Genomic DNA, 21,528 nt, shown 5'->3' with positions numbered 1-21,528 from the left:
AGAAAACCCCCTGGGCTCCAAACTTTTGAGAAAGGGTGTACTTTTTTCTACTCAGGGTGAGATAGAAACCCATTTCACCCCAGATAAGCTGAGCATCAGGCTGGTGGAAAGCTTGTACCCATTGTATTATCAGTGGGTACCCGGCGACACTGGGGATCGAACCTCGCATCTCTCGCATGCAAGACGGATGCTGAAAACACTGGACCACCGCTGTGGCTGACAGGTAAGCCTGTGGCTGGATGCATTTCGCTATTATTTTGAACGCTTCTCAGGGAGCTTGTTACTGGGCCGTAGGCAGACAGGTCTCTTGTTTCAAAAGATAGGGAAGAGAAGTACCACGGCAGCACCTAAGCTGTGACTCACCGCTAGTGCTTCAGCGTCGGCCGGCTGGGAAAAGGGGAGTGTGGGGGGGGGGGGGGGCAGAGAAAGGGCAGCAAATGACGATTGGAAGGGATGTGCGTGAGAATGTTCGGAAAAGTATTCACAGCAAGGCAGGTAACATGCACAACTATTCAGATGCGCATTCAGGCGAGCAGGGCAGCTCTGCCAGCATCCTAGGTGTTTAAGTGCCCGCAATTAAGGTATATGTTAATGAGTTTGCCTCACTGCCCAACTATTGACACCGTAGTAGGGCCCAGAAGAAAACTCAGCAGCTAGGGAACTTTTGCATAGGGCGTCACCAGGTACTGCCCGAGCAGCGAACATGAAAAATAAGGTGTAAATCGTTGGAATCGTCCTATTTATGGCAAAAAAGTGTACTAATCAAGAATCTGTGTTTCTTTTTTTTCATCCAATGCCCCCCCCCTCCCCCCCCCCCCCCCCCTTTTTTTTTCGTTCAAATAACGACGCACAGTCTTCGGCACAATGTGCGCGCCACTTCGAGCATGTTCAGAGCAGCCTGGTGGCTCAGACACAAGGCTACTCTGAGGCGCTCATTCCGCAACGAGGACCCAGGCAATTAGACAAATAGTATTCCTATCCTAACTTTTGGCACCAGGAAAAGCCCCCCAGGAGCATTCTCGAGACAGCGCGAACAGTGCTGAGACCGTGCGCGGAGTGGTCTGCGGCAGATAGAGGGCCTAAAGACAAGCATTCGGCAGCTAAGCATGCACAGTCTGGGAACATACTCTTCTGGTCTGCCATAGGTTCGGCGCGTCAGTATTGAGCCCGCCTATCGACAACCCGGCATATCGCGGTCGGATTGATGGCCCCCTGTAACTCCATGTGAGCGTGCACTGCAAAGTGCACGGTGCGGAACCAAGCACACTTTTGCCGCATTGAGGGTTTGTTTACTAACTAATACTTTTGTCTGGGCGAGTTGGTTCATTTCTAACAAGGTACGTACTTGCGCGACGAAGACAGGACAAAACGAAGAAACACATACGACATGCACAGAGCGCATGTCGTACGTGTTTCTTCTTCGAGCAGGTACGCGCCTCGTTTAATAACCTGTACAGCATTCTTGAAGAAAAATTTTGAATATTGGAATATTGTGAGGCATGGAAACATTAAAGGCAATGTTCAATTCCTGCGATGTGTTCAATTCCTGCGATCTTTTAAAGTTTTTCCACCGCTCGGATCAAGCAGTTAAGGCTGCCATATAAAACTAATACGAAACGTTTTTGACGACAACAAAAACGTTAATAACAGAAAAATGCAAGCCTGGCGACGGGAAATCTGCGAATACATTAATTGTTATGGCAAAATTTTCCAGTATATGAAAATTGCGTTCATAAACTCTCTCCCATTGAAAAATGCTTCTGTACAGAATTGCAGCGTATGTGCGCTTCGTATGCTTCGTGACTCAAATAACTTAAATTAAGGATTCATCATTACTGCAGAATAAAACCTCCAGGGGTCGCACTTTGCAACGATTCGTTTCCCGCTTCATTCCGTTTCCCTCCTAGCATTGCATTTTCAACTTGTGACGTCAGGACTAACAGAATTAGCAACAATGTCATTCGCCCGCTCTGGAACCAAAGGCGGGGGACTGATTGCTGATTAGCAGTAAGAAGAGCAAAAAGAATACTGATAAAAAAAAAGAACAAGTCGCGCGAGCTTCAAGCCAGATCCATATCTGCGCTCTTTTTTGGTAGACGTGGAGTTTGAAAAATGCGGGCTTGGGCTTGCACTAGTGTCATCGAGAAACGTGTCTGGCTATGGTTGACACCTGAATCTACGCTGACCACTCATAGATAGCACGACCCGGAGGCTATAATGAGGCAATATTCTCAGTAGTCGCCTCCCGCCAATAGCTTCAAGACCTTACTCAAGAGTCGCTGGAAGTTTATGTAACGTTTCACTCACAAAGTTGTATGACATGAAAGAAAGCATATATATAACAGCGCAGTTTTCGTAACTTCCACTCCTGGATCTCGCACGTTTTCTGCGTAGTTTGACAAAGGAAACGTTAAAACTAAGTTATCTTTCCAAAAAACACATCGCACTAAGTTCTTTGTGTGTGTGTGTGTGTGTGTGTGTGTGCGTGCGTGCGCGCGTGCGTGTGTGTGTGTGTGTGTGCGTGCGTGCGCGAGTGTGTGTGTGTGCGTGTGTGTGTTGTGTGTGTGTGCGTGCGTGTGTGTGCGTGCGTGTGTGTGCGTGCGTGTGTGTGTGTTGTGTGTGTGTGTTGTGTGTGTGCGCGCGTGCGCGCGTGTGTGTGTGTGCGCGTGCGCGCGCCCTAAAACATCATCAATAAATTTTCTGCCTATTTTTAGCAGTCCCGTAAAATAAACTTGCTCTATGCGCGTGGCTGCTGATTCAAATCTTGATGAGGGCGCTGGAAAAAAATGCTTTTTTTTGCCGGATGCCATTAAAACGAAAAATTTCCGAGTATTTCGGAAAGCGGTTTCCAGATTTTGTTCACCCGAGTTTACTCAGAAACGCATCGCATGCGTAACAAAGCAACAGAGGTCATTTCTGTTGCCGGGGGCTCGCTGGCGGCGACGTTATAACAGCTGCGTATCGCAGAGGATCTGCGCTGTGGGACCACGTGTCGTTTCAGTTGCCGATTTGAAAAAAAAAAAAGGTGACAGCAAGTGATGACTCGCACCGGTATATCCTCTCGACAGCGCAGCCGCGGGTCGGCCAGGCAGTATGCTGGTTGCCATCCAAACTTGTCTCTCTGTGTAGAACGACGCTAAGATGTACGTGCGTTGTATTACAAATCGATCGGTTCGAATTTAACCTGCGATCGCAGAATAAGCACGCCTTGCCCTTAAGGCAATGCAGGTCGGTGGCATCCAGGAACTCTAGTCGTGAACCAACTTAGACCCCGGGGGGACGAAGGCATAATGCATTCCAGGAGGAAAATTGCTGCGCTCTGTGCACTCGTCTCGATGAGGCATCGATAAACAGCAGACCAGCGGGTAATGAGGCTGCATTCCGGCTTTCGTTTTCGGAATGGAAGCGCTAGGGCTCGCATCTGATAAGAAATACCCAGAGCACCAAGTGAACTAAAAGCTTATTTTGTAGTGTCAGTCACCGACCACTAAACTCGCAGAGAATTTTCGATGCAGCTCAAAAGTGACGCGCGATTTGCACATTGTACCACTTTGTAACTCACACGGTCACATGTTTAAATTATGTGATGCCGGCACTTGCCTCTTCATGTTTATTTATCAAAGTAGCCATGTCTTCGTTTACTCCGTATTAATAATTTTTTAGTGAGATGCTCTACAGTGGGCGTTGACCTGCTGCAAAAGCAGATTACCGGCGCCAGAATTCATTACAGCATTCCATATACTGTCGCATGGTTTTTTTGGGACCATTCAAGTGTTCTAGAAGAAATATCACTTTAGCCTTAGCCGACCCGAGATTAAGTGCTCTAACGCGGTTTATTTTTTGCAAGCAGGCTGAACGAAAAGCAGCTTAGCGCCGCTTGGCACATATATCATGCATCGTCGTTTTTAATGAGGTAAGAGGCTATCACCCCTGCAAAAGTTTGTGAAGCCTGCTCAGCCGAAACGGTAGCGATAACCTTGATACTGCGCTAGGCTTAACTTTTTCTGCTCCAGCACGTCGCATTTCATACGTTAGGTCATTTCGACGCACCCGCTGCCCGTTGTACAGAACTGTCAATCGCTGCTCTGACAGCAGCCCGTCCAATTAGCTTTGTCACGTGACTGTCTCACACGTTGCATAATTTATGCTCCCGAAGCTGCAGTTGAAAAACTCTGCGCGCATGGATGGATGAAGATATGGCTACGAGCTGCGGCCTGACCCACGAAAGCTCATCGCAAAGCAACCGAGAAGGTTTTGTAGTCGGATGCAACTTAAGTCAGCAGTCAAGCTCCGTCCACATTCATGACCAGAGCACAGAATTCCCCCGTGAGAAAAAAAAATGGCGGGGGCTTAGCTTTGTTTAAGCCTGGTAGGTTGCGAAAGCAGGTGTTTTAAACTGCATATGCAGCGCCTCTAGTGGGAAGAGCGCGGCGCGCCGTGGCAAGCGGCCGCCGTTACCCGACGAGCCGAGTTGGTAGCCTGTCTCTCGCTCCTGGTGTGACGTCATGCTGTGACGTCACTACGCATGGTATGACGTCAGGGGTCATTCTAAATGTCACGCGTGGCTACCGGCCGTCGCTGCGCGACGACTCGACTTGGTAGCCCATCTCTCACCCTGGTATGACGTCAGAGGTCATTCTAAAGGTCAAACGTGGCTACCGGCCGCCGCTACGCGAAAGGTCGTTCATGAGCGTAGTACTGCTTTCGCAATAAAAAAGTGAGCGGTGTTAAAACTTTTACAGTTACCTAAAGAAGAAGGTATAATTAGAAGAAAAATTCTAAGATCTAGAATTTTGATGCCTGGCTTATTTAATTAGGTTAAATAATAAAAAGGTGATTTCGTTTACTGCTGTGATTTGATAGCGGAGTAATAAAAGGACGCCACGGACCGTATCCCAGCGTTACCAACTGTTTTTTAAGTTGTCTCCCACTACAGCGTCAGCCGCATCTTGCATCGAACACCGCACCACCCGGTTTGTATACGCGTACTCCGACAGAGGCGCTTGTTGCCAGGAAAACGATTAGGTATCGGGTGCGGACACACTCATGAGAGTGCGACACAAAAGGAAAGAGGCAATAAAGCCCAAGCAAAAAGGAAAGCCCCGCGCCAGGAGCCGTCGGCATCAATTGAGCGGCTGGCACATGACGAAGTCAGGAGGAAATACGGCGAAGGCCATCTTAGGTGCCGACGGCTGCGGGTAGCAATAATTCTGATCAGCGCCAGTGGCGAATGTACAAACGGCCTTACGACGTACTTAGGGCTCCGTACGAACAATTGCGGCGCCCATGCTCGCCCTATACGCATACCCACCTTCGAGCTGCCATTGTGTTCCACAGTCTGTGCTGTCGACAATTCAAGCTTAAGATCTGGCGAACATAGAGGACGTCCAAAGAAAAGAAGGAACAAGCTGGGACTTGCACGTCACCAGATTTTTTTTTTTTTTGGGGAGGGGGGGGGAGAAAGTTATCATAAAAGGCCTAAAAGCAAGAAAATACACTCAGGAAGCAGCCGTTACCTTCTTCAACATGGGGTAAGTAAGGTAGGGAGAACATGAAGGTAAAAATTTCAGACTGCATCCAATCTACAGCTGTATGAAATATATACACTTCATTGTGTCCTAATGCAAGAAGACGAGGGGCGTGCGGATCTGTCTTCCTTTGTTGAGTTCTTTTTTTTCGTTTGGTCGTGCCTGTAGCTGTGCACAGATCGCTAACAGAGCTGAGAACTAACAATACTTGACCTTCTTAGACATGACTGTGAAGCCGGTGATAAATTGGTTTTTGAGGAAATAAAATGGCGCAGTATCTGTCTCGCACATCTCGGCGGACACCTGAGCCGCGCCTTAAGGGAAGGGAGGAAGGTAGGAGTGAAAGAAGAAAGAGAGAAAGAGGTGCCGTAGTGAAGGCCTCCGGAATAATTTCGACCACCTGGGGATCTTTAACGTGCACTGACATCGCACAGCACACGGGCGCCTCTTGCGTTTCGCCCCCATCGAAACGCGGCCGCCGCGGTCGGGTTCGAAACCGGGTAATCCGGCTCTGTAGACGAGTGCCTTACCACTGAGGCGCCGCGGCGGGATCAAAGTTTAAATTTTGCAAAAATTACAGGATGAAGAAGCAAAGCAGCAACATCTGTAATATAGCTGCAGGTTGAACCACGCTACTAATTTAAGACCTTTCGCCAACAGTAAAGTAGTTTTCTTCGCACTGATAAGCTCATTTTATGGGTAGTCTCCGCAAAGCTACAAGAGCTTAGGTTTGCAGAGTACTAAAGGCTCTGTTCACAACGAGCACATTCCTCGAATTAGCAAGGACGCAACAACCAGCGCGTACGAGCGCTCTGTATGCATAGACCAGCTTATAAGTATGGCTACTGTCAACACAAGGCAAGAAGAAAAAATACTTAGCACACATAAACGCATACAAAAACGCCACAGGATTCAAGCACACAGCGGTAATAAATTAAAAATAATATCAAGAGATAAAGAAGCAAGTGCGCAAAGAACATGCAGGCACACAAAATAAGGGACAAGGCAGCAAACAAGACACAGTTTCTGAGCGTCGCTCCGAGAGGGCCATGTCGTCATAACTTGCTGGCTGCATACCTGGCTTTACTTCCGACCCGGTTTTTGCTCCTGATTATGACGGCGGAAACGTTAATCTCCGAAACAAACGGGCAAGCCAATTAAGGGGACTCTAAGCTGCTTTCTGGTATCGAGCGCAGCAGACTTTGACTATAGCAAGGACTTTAGTTCGCATAGCTGTAAAGCGTTGTGACAAGTATTATTAACGAACGAATCGCTAAAGTCGAAATAAGAAAGCCTTGAACGTGACGGTGATCCTGTGTCGCGAGGAGATGTTGGCATCCGTTATTCTAGCCGGCAATCCATTCTATCGTAAGGTGATAGGGAGTTATTCATCACAGGTTCTGTATTCTATAAGCTATTCATTTTCCATTGTCCATTTCGCGGACATTTACGGTCATCCTGCTCTTTGCTGTATATAACGGAGTACTGCACTCATTGAAATCAGTGTGAGACGAAGCACTTTGTAATACCGTCCCCGTTCTACCGCTTGCGTTACCGCCAATCAGTGAGGCTCAATCTGAATGTGGTATTTAAAACGCGACACGGATGCACTGTCTTCGCCTGGAGACAGTGCAGGGGTGTAAGGGTGAGCGTAAGCTAAAACATTGTCACATAATACTTCCGACATGTAGTTCCTAGACACGACGCTATCGCCACGTAAGCATTTAGGCCGCAAGTAATTACACAAATTGTTATATGCTCTTAATTTCTTGCCCCTTCCACGTAGTGCTACAGCCTCCAGGCAGAACCAGCAAACTTCCAGTCAGAAGAGAGGTGCCAACATGTCCCTCTGGCAGCGACTGCAGGATAGTACGTCAAGCACAGGGCGACAAAACAAAACAGCGCTGGAACACTTACGTATAGCACAGGCGAGGGAGGTGAAGCAGTCGGGCCTGTGACGTCACGGGGAACAAGGGGAAGGGTGGGGCAGCTTCTCGCGGGTGCGTCGTCGGTAGCGGCCTTTTGTCGTCACAGTGTTTGCGGGTGCAGCAATAAGCGCAGTGCACGCAACAGCGCATCGCAGCCACACTTGAATACAAGCATGCGCTCAAGCGGGTGTAAAAGGGGTGCAAGACAGCGGGAGTGTGGGTAGGCCGTGCGCAGAAGAAAAAGGGAGCATCTCTCTCTTCTTCTTTGAAAACGTATGCAATTCAGCCCGCACTCTTTTTCAGTGCACGCCTGTTTATACGCAACGGATTGCCTCACGGCAGAGTGTCACGTATATGCCTGGTTCTGCTATTACCGATCCTGAAATGCTTGACAAGCCCACACTATACAACCACTTAACACATATAGAAAACACTGTTATCCACACATAGTGGCTACTGTCTTGTTGAGGCTCTCAGAGTTGCTGTCAAGATGTCCATTATATTCCAAAACCCTATTCAATACTTATTTTCCTCGCGAAATGAGCTTCACAGAAAAGGGAAATAAACGGGAAGAAGGAGTACGTAGAGTCATGCTTCCTACCGGAGAGGTCCAAGCACGCCCTTAGTTAGTCCTGAGACGTTTTAATATATTAAAAGAGTCAGATGACTTCTGCGCAGACGCAAGGTCTTCGGTTAGCATGCAGCATACTTTCTGGAATGTGTCCTAAGATTCTTTAACATTTTAATAGTACAGTGTAAGCATATTTGCTAACCAGGATCTGTTTGATGTTTTTATTTTTCAACTTGTAACGTTGGTGAAAGTGATTAACAATCAAGGTTTGAAAAAAAAAAATCTCGTGTCGCCCGTTTGCATCTTGATGAAGGCTTTGCTCACTATCTGGTTCCTCTAAGCTCTCGAGTAGTACAGGCGTGCAAGACGTGACATGAGATTACGTTGCAGCAATTTCCACGGTGCTGGGCAAAGCTGACCGCGGGAAAAAAATTGCCCCGTAACAGATATCAACGCAACGCGCATACAAAGCAACAAAGAAAATAAAAGGAACTGCATATGCTATAAAAAGGGAGCGTTGCGTTGAAGTAAAGCAAATACAGTCAACCCTTGATGTCTTGAACTCGAAGAAGACTGATATTTGTTCTGAATTGTGCTAAGTTTGATATAGAGGAGAGTTCAATTTAAAGGGTCAGTCTACTGAATTTTATCGACCATATTTTCTTTGCGGCAACCGATAGCTCTTTACTCAAATTACCGTTTAGCCAGCTGTGGTGCCAAGGAGTGCGGTAGAACATTTTAAAATAGAATTTGTTAATGTGGGAACACATCTGTATGAGATGGTAGTCTCATCTGGCAACCATCTGGATTTCCGCCGCGCGGCGACAAACATGGCGGCGCCCGTCGAAGCCGGACCTCTCGCTTCGGACTGAATTCTCGTTGTTGCTGCCTTTTTCAGTGCGTTCACTGGCCATACATGGGGCGCCTGTCTTTTGCTTCGTCTCATCTCGCCTATAAGAAAACATATAAGAGATAAATTTGCTTTATTTTAATAATTAGAGTGACGATTCTGCCGCTCCTAGGCTTAAGTGGAGAGTCGGTTTGTTTACAGCAATGGTTCCCGTCCTGACGACCAGATGGCGCCACTATAGGCTGAGTTTATTTTTGCGTCTCTGCTAGCATACGCTGAACTAGAAGTGGGAATGTGCCTGCGTTTTGCGTACGTGTAACTATAAATATTCATGTGATTTACAAAAAAAGCGAGCGGTACGCCTTCTACAGTTTACTAGAACAAAACGTGCGTTTCTCTGACATTGGGGCATACAAATGGTACGAAGTATATTCACTTATGCTTCCACAAAAAAATACTACCACTTTCTTGAACAAAATGAACGTTTGGGGTCGCCACCATGCTTTTTACGCGACTTTTAACGCCGAAATAAAATATAAATTTCTGCCTAAACCGGGCGCAGACCCCTCGTTATTGATGTTATAGGGTGCCAACTACCAGAATATGCCATTATTTATACAATCTCGGTGAGTAGACTGACCCTTTAACGGAAGTGCACTTATGAGTGCACCACTGAATATAGACACCCCGAGAAAAACCAACAGATCAGCCGCTTGTATGCAATTAACAGAAAGCGAGAAGAAAAAGAAAATTAACGACACTTTTAACTTGCTCATTCAGGTAAAATGCAGGAAAAAGGGTCGCTCTGAGAATTAATGTAAAAGCTTCCATTTGTGCTCGGTTGATGCGCATGCGTTTAAGCACTGCAGCTCTCTCTTATTTTTTCGCATTAAACTGCCAACGCCTTTGACGAATCTGCGCGACCGATGGTTTTCAAGACACTGAACGGCAGCTCCGTTCCTCTCCCATGGCGATTTCTCTTCCTACTTCCCTACGCAAGCTGCGCACATAGGCCGTTGAACGTTGCACCCAATACAAAGCAAACACTAAGGTGGTGCAGCTGACCTGACTACGAGCAAAAAAAAAGAAGAAAAGGAAGACCGCAAAACTGGAACAAAGCCGCTGCACATAGCATAACTGTTGTCTATGTGCGCAAGTAGAAAAGACAAAAAAAAAAACGCGCACAATTCGCGGATGCTGTTACAAGAAACTGGACCTTGGCACCTATACTAGAAGGCTGTACAAGAGCGGTTTGGAAACATTTCATCCGCTTTAAAAAGTGAAAGACACTAAAAGATACTTTTCGCGGAAGTGTATAGAGCATGGGCTACGAAGCGACGCTTCCGTCGCATTACAGATGCTCTCTCATGCATAGACTGCTCCGCGTAGAAAGCGTGACCTTGTTTTCACGCCTCAAGAAAATTGGTTCACACCAAGGTTTGACGGTTCTGTGAGGCCCACATACGACTTTTCTGCGCGGCTCTGCGTGTTTGGAGTCTCACTGTTACAACGATCAGCAACAGTCTAGCAAGTGCTCAGTCTAGAAGCACTTGTCGTTTAACAGGCACAAAAAATGCACAGCCGCTGAACTTCCCCTCGGTAAAGTGCTCCACCGCACTGAAAGTCTTAATACGATTTTTTGTCTGCGCAGAATCAGTCCTCAGGAAGTATGGAAGGGCCTCTTCCGGAGCTGTAGGACAATACAATGAAGTATTGGGAAACAGCTAAAGAACATCGATGTAATGTGTAGAGATGGAACGCCCTTCTGTCCTCTAGGTCTTCCCTTTTCTTTTATAACTACTTTTTGCACAACTGTGATTTTAATGATAGATCTCTGCTGATGACATCATCGAACCTATTGCACGTACACAACCGAGGAGCCTAAAGCGCCTTGCCTAAATTCTCAGAGTGCGCCGAACAACCTCAGGCAAGGAAAAATCAAGCGCTTTGTAGCATATGTTTAAGCCCTTCGCATAAGCTTCCGAATGACAAGATCCTATTTGCTAACGAGTTCACTCAAAAACGATCATGTTGAAACAAGCCATGGCTTTTGATCTAAAACCTATTCGCTGCAAGAAAGGCAGTCTAATGAGGACACCGCGAACATTCCGAATTTCGCCTCAAACCAAGAAAGTTCACACGTTCGTGGTACCATACATTCACCACTGATGCGACGCTCAGCTGCAGTTACCCAGTCGCCGAACATCAGCCACTACAATGTCAAATAAAAATGCTTTAGTTTTTGAAGGTAGTAGCTGTTGCTAGGGGAAGAGCTTGCATTTGCTACTTGTACCAAAAGGAGAACAGATACATCAAGGCACACGTTTTCATTGTGTCGTGTAGTGGTTAGTTTAAACGCATACCACATTTCGGCAACGTCAAAGATAACTGCTTCAACGTCATTCGTGCAATGATGCAAGCGATCGCAAACAGAGCGTACAGTAGCGTGTATCGGTGTGCACGTGGCGGGACTACTCACGTCTTGAGCGCGACAAGCGTGTAGAAGGCCCTGGGCATGATGAGGAGCGGCTTGTCCCTGAGTACGGCTTCGATCGTCTCGTCGGCCACGTACTCAGGCCGCAGGAATCCGAACACGCCCGGCTCGACGCCGGCGAACATTCCCGTGTTGATGAAGAAGGGGCACACGGTGGTGAAGCGGATGCCCGTGCAGCCCTCGGTGGCCATCTCCATGGCCAGCGCCTCCTGGAAGCCCACCGCGGCGAACTTGGAGCCGCAGTAGTCCGTGAGCCGGCACACGCCGCCCAGGCCGGCCAGGGAGGCGATGGACACGATGTGGCCGTGGTTGGCAGCCATCATGTCCGGCAGGAACGCCTTCACCACCTGCCAACAGCGCAGACGAACTCTGGTAAGGGCATAAGTCTATAGGCACCCTGCGCATCTAACTCAAGCGCGACGCGCGCGCCACTGGCGGCGGCGCGCGCGTCCCTGTCAGGAAGGCGGGGGCAGTCCGCACAGCTCTCGCTGTGTTGCGCGCGCTGTCGCGAAGCAGTTGTGCGCCTCCTTCCCGAGCACAAAATGACACATAACAACAGCAGGACACATTGCTGTGTTGTAGGATGCAATAATACATATATAAATTCGCCTCGGACAAGATTTTATGGATTGCCAGCGCGACATTGGGAGACGGCCCACCCTTCGCGACGGGCAATATGCGCGCGCGGTTTCTGGTGAAACAACGGTCAAACCCGTGCGGAATACGCTTGCTTGACCTCCTAGAGAGGTTTTTGAGTCATGGCAAATTCAGCAGACTCGGAGGAATGCTAATGGCTCTCTGGGAACCCTTCCCTTTTCTTGCACCCACGATTTTCGGTCATTGACTTGGCTGTCAAGAATATGTGGGCTTACAAAGCCACGCCGAAACTCGCCCGCAGTCACACCTGAGGAAGAAGCCCAAATTTTGCGCTGCAAAGAATCGTTTACCTTAGTTTCAGCTATGCGCAGAATCCTTGCTCGCTTCCACTGCGCCTTGTCGTCCAGCGTCTTTTTCGACAGTAAAGGCACGTTTTCAGGGGCAACGGCAACATGCTCCGGATAAATATTTGCCTCCACGTCTGAACGACTGGGTGATAATTTTGTAAAATAATCATAAATCCTAATGTCGAAGCGCAATGAAATTCTGCTTTTTGTGCACAAGCTTTTTGCAAGAATCCTGCATGAAATAGCCAGGATATTTGCAGAATCCCAGTCAAAAAGCTTTGTTTTTCGCAGGAGTTTAAGTGCGTACAGGCGCTTCGCCGCAGCTTGCATTCTCTTCTGCTTGCAAAAGATCGTTCATTGGAAATTTCATAGCACCAAAATACTGACGCACGTGTTGTAGCGATAATGGCCTGGCAGTTGCTGAAAAAGGAGAAAATATTAGTGGCAGATTACGCAATTGCCACATCATTTCAAGGCGTAGTTTGGACAGGGTATTCCACATCGAACACCGGAGGTGCGGCAAACGAGAATGTTATGAAGTCAGGTTTGCGCCGTTCGCTCAGAAACTGGAGTTTTCTAATTACCTTCAATGCTATGACGCCTGGCCGTCTTTGAAAGTTCAGGGTAAGCCTTTCTAAATGCAGGAACACCCAAGGCTTGCACGTGGCTCGATTTGGAGAGCGTTTCACACCACTCCAAAAACACGCCAACGGCAGCAGCGTGTTTACATTTGCCTGCCTTGCAACTGCAGCTGGCGGCTACACGCTCTCTACGGGAAGATAGCTACATAAAAAATAAAATTCAGTGAGTGCAGCGCTGACAGGTATTAGATAGAAATATTTCTTAGCGTTGATCTGATCGTTTTCGGTGGCGCAGTGATTCTTGTCTGCGCAATGCACCGGGGACCTAGATTCGCTCCCGTCGCACGACACCACCTCTTTCAATTGTGTACATGGCCTGCTTCAAAAAGCTTCGTTCCTTTCCTGACGTTCGCTCCTCGAAAGAATTTTTCAGCCTCATGAATGAATAGGTGGAAATCCCGCCCCTACGAAGAGCGGCAGCCGCTAGCAGATGCCTTCCCTTCGCTGTCGCGGGGCGAGCCTTCCTGACAGGGACGAGGAACTGGCCGCGCGGGGGAGCTGAACGCAGCCTCGACGGTGGCGGTGCCTGGCGGGTGCAGGGTGCCTATACGGGTGTGCGAGTAGTCGAAAATGTTTTTATTCTCTTTCCAATAATAACAGAGTGAAAAAGCGGGGTCGAAGGCTAGAAAAACACTGGACAAGCGCTGACTCTCAGCTAAAGTTTATGGTTTATGGGGTTTAACGTCCCAAAGCGACTCAGGCTATGAGGGACGCCATAGTGAAGGGCTCCGGAAATTTCGACCACCTGGGGTTCTTTGACGTGCACTGATAGCGCACAGGACATGGGCCTCTAGAATTTCGCCTCCATAGAAATTCGACCGCCGCGGCCGGGATCGAACCCGCGTCTTTCGGGTCAGCAGTCGAATGCAATAACCACTGAGCCACCGCTGCGGACTCGACTAAGGTTTAATCACAGGAAGCAGTAAAATATAAGGGAACAGGCAGCAACCAAACAACAAAACCACAAGGCACGTGCTTACTATGTTGGCTCAAGAAATCAGCGAAATCGTCGAAGCCTACCAAATGAGGAAAAAAAAAACAAGATTGTGCGTCAGCAAACCATCCTTGTTCCTGCGTGACAGTGAGGTTTCATATTTTGACCCAACATAGTAGCATGTGCCTTGTGGTTTTGTTGTTCGGTTGCCGCCTGTCCTCTTATATTTGAGTGTTTTCTTTGATTAAACTTTAGTTGAAAGTCAACGCTTCTCCTGTGTTTTCCTAACCTTGGTCACCGTTTTTTCGCTCTGTTATTTTTGAAAAAAATATCACCAACTCGCCCACCTAGCTATCGTGTTTTTATTCGATTTGCGGAACTAATAAGTAAAACAGTGCATGTTCAAAAACATTTGAAACGAATCGAATCCGTTCTCTAGTTGTCGAATAGTTTACGAATGATTGGCACTAAGTGAAATTACGCGGTAGTTCTTTTCGACGACTGTTCGAAAGCAAAGCCCACTCCGGCGCCGCACAGCATGCTTCAGCAGTAGGTCTGTGCGGGAAGTTAGCTCCCGCAGTTAGAAGGACTCAGCGCCGCGACTTGGTCCCCTCGTGTGGGGGCGTTAATAAAGCTTATTATTCGAGACTGGGTGGCGCAACAGAGTTCGGGAAGGTTTAGCAAGCCCTGCCTTCATGCCAGATATCGGAGGCCATGGGTCAACTCTCTTCCCTCTCTACTGAGATTGTGCGCTAGATTGTTCGCTGTCGTCAGTACTAGCAAAAGGTAATTTTTCCATATGCGTATGACATGTAGGTCATAGAGCTCATATATTCACTCCTCGCTGCGTGTTCCGCCAAAGACCAGTATTATGTAACTGCACAACTACGGCCTTTTTAAATCTCCGGTAGCGCCGCCGCCACCCTTCCTTTCGTTGTTTCGCGTGAATGTTCGTTTTGTAAGAATATTCCCACATTTAGCGCATAAACAGTTTCGATTCCTGTTCACCTCGGTCTTTAACTGTACCACTGTTATCCGATTTGCAAACAAAGCTAGCCTATTCGTATTCGAAGCGGTTTGGAAAAAGTACAAATCGGACGCCCCTAGTGTAGAGCTCTTATTCGGATGGGCAAATAAATACTTTAAAAATTTTCTCCTGTAAGGGTACGAAACTTCGGTATGAGTAGACAAAGAATATCTGAGTGGGCACGAAATACGCAGAGTGAGGAGTTTTAAAGGACAGCGAAATTTGATGCTGGTACGGTCAGCTAAAACTCGCCAGTGTTAAACGTTAAAATGCTGAACAGGTATGTGGCTTGGACTCTAAATATTACATGAGCTCTATGAGACCTCGAATTAGCTGGCCAATTTGACCCATGTGAAGAAGTAAAGATGTCAAAATTGAGCAGACCGCGACCACGCAGAAACAACGCAAGAAGCACGCGTTCATGCGGAGATACACGAGTTGGAAGTGAAGTGCCAGTGGCAATATCTGGTTTCACCGAAATTTTCTTCACAGCCGTTTTTCCATACTCCTATAGGTGTTCTTATGGGGGCCTGTTTTCGCCAAGTTGTTTCCCCACGAGCAGCTCTGTGACGTCTTCACCGACGAGTACTTATTTTGTGGATTCCAGTTTTTTGCAGGAGAACAACGCTATGCGAAAGTAGTATGTCTCAGTTTGATAATTTCAATCGGTGGTTTCGGCTTACTCCGATTTGACTCAAGTTACGACACGCATGAACTGACTCAGTCGCACTAAGCAAGGCTCAGGTCCATGCATGAGCTTGGTTCCGAATAACCGGAGTTACTCCTCTTGTGAGGAAGCATTGCGCTTGTGCCAGCTAGGGAAGCACAAGCGATGTTTGTGCTGAGAGAGCAAGAAATGACGAAGCGCTCGTTCAAGCGTCCTCCTTTCTCGACCTCATGCGTCTCTCAGCAGTACCATAGCATTGAGGGACTATGGCTGTACGTACAGTCTTTGCCAGAAGTAACCAGGCTGCATGGTTTGCTTCTAATTCGTATAGTAGAGCCCTTAAGGCTTCCATAACGATCAAAAAGTTCTTTTCTTTGAAAGTGAGGACAGGAGTTCTCCTTACCATTCAGAGATTTAGAACTTGATGGCTGGCATAACAGCTTCAATACACGACTGAGAAGCAAACCGTGCAGCCTGGCAAAGACTGTACTTCGGCAAAGACTGTACTTATCGCGAATGATAGCGCCGAGCCATTGTGCTCAGTCGTCAAGTTTTTTTGGTGATTCGGAGCTTTAGAAGAGAAGGTTTATTCTGAAGTTTTCTAAAGCCCAAGTCCAGAAATCAGAGGCATTTCACGCAGCAGAGTTCACCGAGTCCAGAAATCAGAGGCATTTCACGCAGCAGAGTTCACCGAGGAAAGCATCGGTGGTATAGGTGACATAAAGAAGCAAGCCTATACATGTGGTGTCCTCGCATGTCACCCTTAAAAAGATCTTCGTGGTAAGCATCTCCTTCTTAACCTGATGCGTCACCGAAGCCAGGATATGCAGAGATCAAACGCATTCTGGCGGAGAACACGAATTCATCGATTCGTCATGGTATGTGAACACGTGGAGCTGCATTCCGACTAGAGTTCTTACAAACATTAACTCCGCACGGTCATCCAGACAAACTTGTATGCTTTGCCGCCTGTGAAGACACCGAGTAATAAATGTGTACTCGTGACAGAGCACTCAGATATTGCCAAGCCTTAACGAGGAAAGCGGCGGCCATTCGTACGTTTTTTTCTTGCTTTCCTTGTTTTTTGCGTTATTTCTAATGGCAGGAGCCTCTTGCCTTATTTTAGAAACGAGCTCGTGAGTCGATAAAAAAAAAGAAAAAGAGAGTAAACATAGCGACGATGGCTACTCGGCTATGAATCACATCAACGGCTATATGTGCATCATTGCATCACGTGTAAAACGGGCTCGTGCCGAATGACCAAAATGGTATTGCAAACCTGTCGCCTATTCGTTCTATTTTTGTTAGCGTATTTTCTTTATATTTTGTCTCGCTTGCTGGGTCATTATTGCCCGCACATTTCGCTCCTCCTTCTTCATCAAGAGTACTCACGACTAGTGTCTCATTTCGTGCTCACTTCACCATGGCATCTTTATACCATGTTACAACATAATGAAACGTTCTGCGCGCAGCACGAAAAAAGCGCAAAAAAAAGGTGAGCTTTATCGCAGCAGCCAAACGTTTCGGCAACACCTGAGACAATAGCTGGCGCAACACAATGAACCCGAGTCATGCCACGCCTACGGCGTATGTCTTAACCACGCTGACATTTTTTTTTATGTGTTGGTGCTTCTTTTACCGGCCAGGTCATGCTAGCAATCACGCCCATTGGGACGCATCCTACAGCAACAGCGTATTTTATCCAGACAGGGTGCCACTAATGCGGGAAATGCTGAAATGCGTTTTCTTTTTGTCCGATCAGCCGAAAATAATCACGCATCCTGTGCTTTGCAGTACCGCACCTCCGCAGAAACTCTTCATCTATAGCGATTTGCCATCAGATGCAGTCATCCTTAGCGTGTGTACATGTACGATGGTAGGAACGCTGACGCACTGACTAGGAACATAGGCTGGGCAGATGTGAAAGTTCATCGAGGGCGTCAACATGAAAGTTCCAATATTCCGTAACGCCGCACATCTATACAGCTGCGCATATTCGAGTTCATGGTTTTTTTTTTTTTACAAGCTAAAATCAATATTTGAAAAAGGCTTACGGTGGAACCGCGCATATGGCTTCAATAAGCAGACATTATGCAACTATTGCACCAACCCTTCCCCCGGCTTTCATCGCGAAGTTCGATTCGATTCCTTCTTATCACCAAAAGCCGCCGTGGTGTCTCAGTGCTTACGGTGCTCTGCTGCTGACCCGAAGGACACGGGTTCGATCCCGGCCGCGGCGGTTGCATTTCGATGGAGATGAAATGATAGAGGCCCGTGTGCTGTGCGATGATGTCAGTGCACGTTAAGGAACCCTAGGTGGTCGAAATTATCCGGAGCCCTCTACTACGGCGTCCCTCACGACGTGAGTCGCTTTGTGACGTTACACCTCATAAACCAAGCCAAACCAACCTTCTAATGACCAACATTGCCATCCCTCATTCTGCCCATACGCTTAATGGCACAAAAGTCAAATAACAACAGAAGAAAGACGCTGTTGTTCTTTGAGCACTTTTACATCTGGTCCTCGTTAAAATGCGACCGCGTCTGCGGAGGCCAGTCTCATGACCTCGCGCTCACGCTGCGACCGAGCACCACCTTACATGCGCTTGAGCCACCGCGACGGGTACCTGACGCGCTAATAACAGCTCATTCGAGGAAAAAAACTGAGGACGCAAGCTTGAGGTCACACTTGCACAGGAGCCGTCAGGCTACGCGCATTGCGACAGGTGGCCAGGTAGAGGAAAACGGAGGAACATCAGCGCCAGGGTTACCGGCCGCTCCGCTTCTATCGAGGCTACCGAGGCGAGATGGCCGCGAGCTGTTTTTATAGCGCAGGATGAAGCTACACGCCGACCGTTTACACAGGTGGCATTAATGGCAGCGCCAGGGCATTGGAGAGTGAAGGTGAGGATCGCCGGACGCAAACTGCGTACACAGAAGCGAAGGGCACGGGGAGAACGCGTAGATAAGCAAGCGACTGAAGGCGTTCGTCCCTACACGTGGACGACCGATCGCATCGGACGTGATCTCTGAGAAGGCGATGTGCGCTTGTATGCTGAAAGCTGTAATCGCCGGAGCTGCTGCTCGACGGAAAATATGTTGACGATGAGAACGTAAACATGAGTACGTGGACGGCAATCTAGGCTTATACAGAAAAAAAAGAACAGCGGCGCGTTTTGCTGCTTCACGACAAACAGTGAAAGAGCGAGGACGGTAAGAGAACTAAAGAAAGAATGGACTAAAAGCAGTAATTAATTAGGGGCGCTTCGCCGTAGTTTCTCATGCTCCCAAGGAATGCGATTATTATGCATATGCTTGCCAACTCAGCGGGGAAAGAGAGAGAAAAATTGAGTAAAATCATTGGTTTGGATATGGGGTTTAACGTCCCAAAGCGACTCAGGCCATGAGGGACGCCGTAGTGGAGGGCTCCGGAAATTTCAACCACCTGGGGTTCTTCTTTAACGTGCACTGACATCGCACAGTACACGGGCCTCTAGAATTTCGCCTCCATCAAAATTCGACCACCCGCGGCCGGGATCGAACCCGCGTCTTTCGGGTCAACAGCCGAGTGCCATAACCACTGAGCCACCGCGGCGGCAGTGAAATCATGAGTAACTTAGTGAAATCCTAAGTTACTGCCGCATTCGTTTGAATCTTTAGAAACCTAAAATTTAGATGTATAACTAGGGTGTTGGCTTGCAAAACTGATTGTGGACATCGCTCTACAGCAGATCACAATCAATGCACACCGTAGAAAAGCACACGCATAGCGTTTATAACATCGAACAAAGAAATGCGGTGCTGGTTTATGCACAGCGCCTTGTGAACTTTCACTGTACTCTTCCTAAATACAGGTGCTCATATGCGAGATAGTGCGAGATACAAATGAAGGCAACGGTCCCTATTTCTAGTGGCAAACGTATACGTATACACACAAAAAAGCAATAAACAATCAGTGCCAAGACTCGGCTTTCTTTTTTTTTCTTTAATTGAAGGACTTTCCATATGAAATATGTGAAAGCGGGCTTTTTTTAGTGAGCCATCCAACAAGTGCGAATTTCAGCGCTCTTTTACACTTATTTTCCCTTCGCACTCTGGTTAATCATGCGCCACCTGTTCCTCCAACTTGCCGATAAGTCCGTGTTAGCGCAATAAAGGTGCTGCAAACAAGCAGTAAAAGGAAACGTCGGTTCGGGGGTCGGTCATTTTTCCATGCCCACTCAACGAAGCAGAGCACATTCAGCTGGCGGTCCGGTTCTTTTATATTTGTGTGTTCATTTTCTGCTAACAGCGCAGACTGCTCTATATCCAATGTACGGCCTCCAAGTGGCACAACAAAGAGAGGGAGGAAAAGAATAAAACCAGCAAAAACGACGCTGCCCGTGAGCACAGCCTGCATTAGGTCCACAAAGCGTCGCACGCCTGCTGAAAGGCGGCAACGTGCGTGATATGCATGAATCAATGAAAGATGAAGTGAAGGACGCGAGGAAGCCTATTTACTGGAGAAGAATCGCAGCGGACGACTGTGTCCACCAGCTTCCTTGAGCCTTTCTTCTTTGTTGTGTTGTGTGCATTCGTCAGAAGTCTATTAAAAAAAGACCTTTTGTTGAGGAAGCTCGTGTTTTGAAAACATCGCAGCGCACGCAAGGAGAACACAGGGAACAAGACACCACAACGTGCCAGTTCGAATGGCTCATCAGCGAAATAACTGTTTACGCCGGACACTAATTCGAGGTCGCACCGTAGCCTACAAAAGGAAAGATTTTTGTTTTTCCAAGGCAGAAAATCCAATCAAAGGGATTCATACACACATAGCACGCGTCCTCCAAGTTGGCCTTACTGTTTTATTCTTATGAGTGGCGAATCTGTTAGGTACACCATAGTTGACCTACGGGACGCAGTCACACTCCACAAGTGCAGGGACGATCGCCACACCGGTATTTTTTGAATTTGTTTTTGTTGTGGCTATTTATTGGTAACAAGAAAATAAAAATAAAAAAAGCAGGAACAGACTTTGCTCGCCGCGGCATCTGCCATCGAAGCCTGAAGCACCTGAGCTGCGGCTAGCGAGAATAAAATGAGACGGAGAGGACTGGGAGAAGGAAAGAAAGGGGGGAAGCGATAGAAGAAAAGATAGGGGTAGGGCGGCAATATACACTATGTGCAAATACAGGGTACTGAAATAAAAATAACTGTGGGGTGCTGCCCGCGCAAGGTTTTTGAGAGTATGCGGTGCGCGGGCTTGCAAATTGCATGCTGGTTTTGACATATCGACGAGCCTCAGAACACGGACAAAGGAATTCGAAAAAACATCTCGCTCACTTATGCACATTGTGCACTGTGGCCCAGGTGGCAAAACTGTATGTACATGTGATTACCTTCCGCACATTGTGTACTGTGCCACAGGTGACAAAACTGTGTGTTCATGTTACATACCCTCCACACATTGTGTACTGTGGCACAGGTGGCAAAACTGTATGTACATGTGATTACCTTCCGCACATTGTGTACTGTGCCACAGGTGACAAAACTGTGTGTTCATGTTACATACCCTCCACACATTGTGTACCGTGGCACAGGTGGCAAAACTGTATGTACATGTGATTACCTTCCGCACATTGTGTACTGTGCCACAGGTGACAAAACTGTGTGTTCATGTTACATACCCTCCACACATTGTGCACTGTGGCACAGGTGGCAAAACTGTAATACATGTGATTACCTTCCGTACATTGTATACTGTGCCACAGGTGACAAAACTGTGTGTTCATGTTACATACCCTCCACACATTGTGTACTGTGGCACAGGTGGCAAAACTGTATGTACATGTGATTACCTTCCGCACATTGTGTACTGTGCCACAGGTGACAAAACTGTGTGTTCATGTTACATACCCTCCACACATTGTGTACTGTGGCACAGGTGGCAAAACTGTATGTACAT

At 47.6% G+C, this 21,528-nt stretch overlaps 1 protein-coding gene across 2 annotated transcripts in view; it reads right to left on the bottom strand.

Annotated features, from left to right (window-relative positions):
• Positions 1–21,528, bottom strand: part of LOC149370655 (short-chain dehydrogenase/reductase family 16C member 6) — an 80,355-nt gene that overhangs the window by 14,377 nt on the left and 44,450 nt on the right. For both annotated transcript variants that reach the window (XM_089562638.1, XM_089562634.1), the window contains exon 2: positions 11,357–11,718. In XM_089562638.1, the coding sequence (XP_089418764.1) occupies positions 11,357–11,718 (362 nt within the window). The remainder of the gene's footprint in view (positions 1–11,356; positions 11,719–21,528) is intronic.

Source organism: Amblyomma mixtum, chromosome 1 (assembly GCF_055824585.1).
Source record: "Amblyomma mixtum isolate Tamu chromosome 1, ASM5582458v1, whole genome shotgun sequence".
NCBI lineage: Eukaryota > Metazoa > Arthropoda > Arachnida > Ixodida > Ixodidae > Amblyomma > Amblyomma mixtum.
Note: the sequence above shows the minus strand (reverse complement) of the source record. Positions and strands in the feature narration are given on the sequence as shown.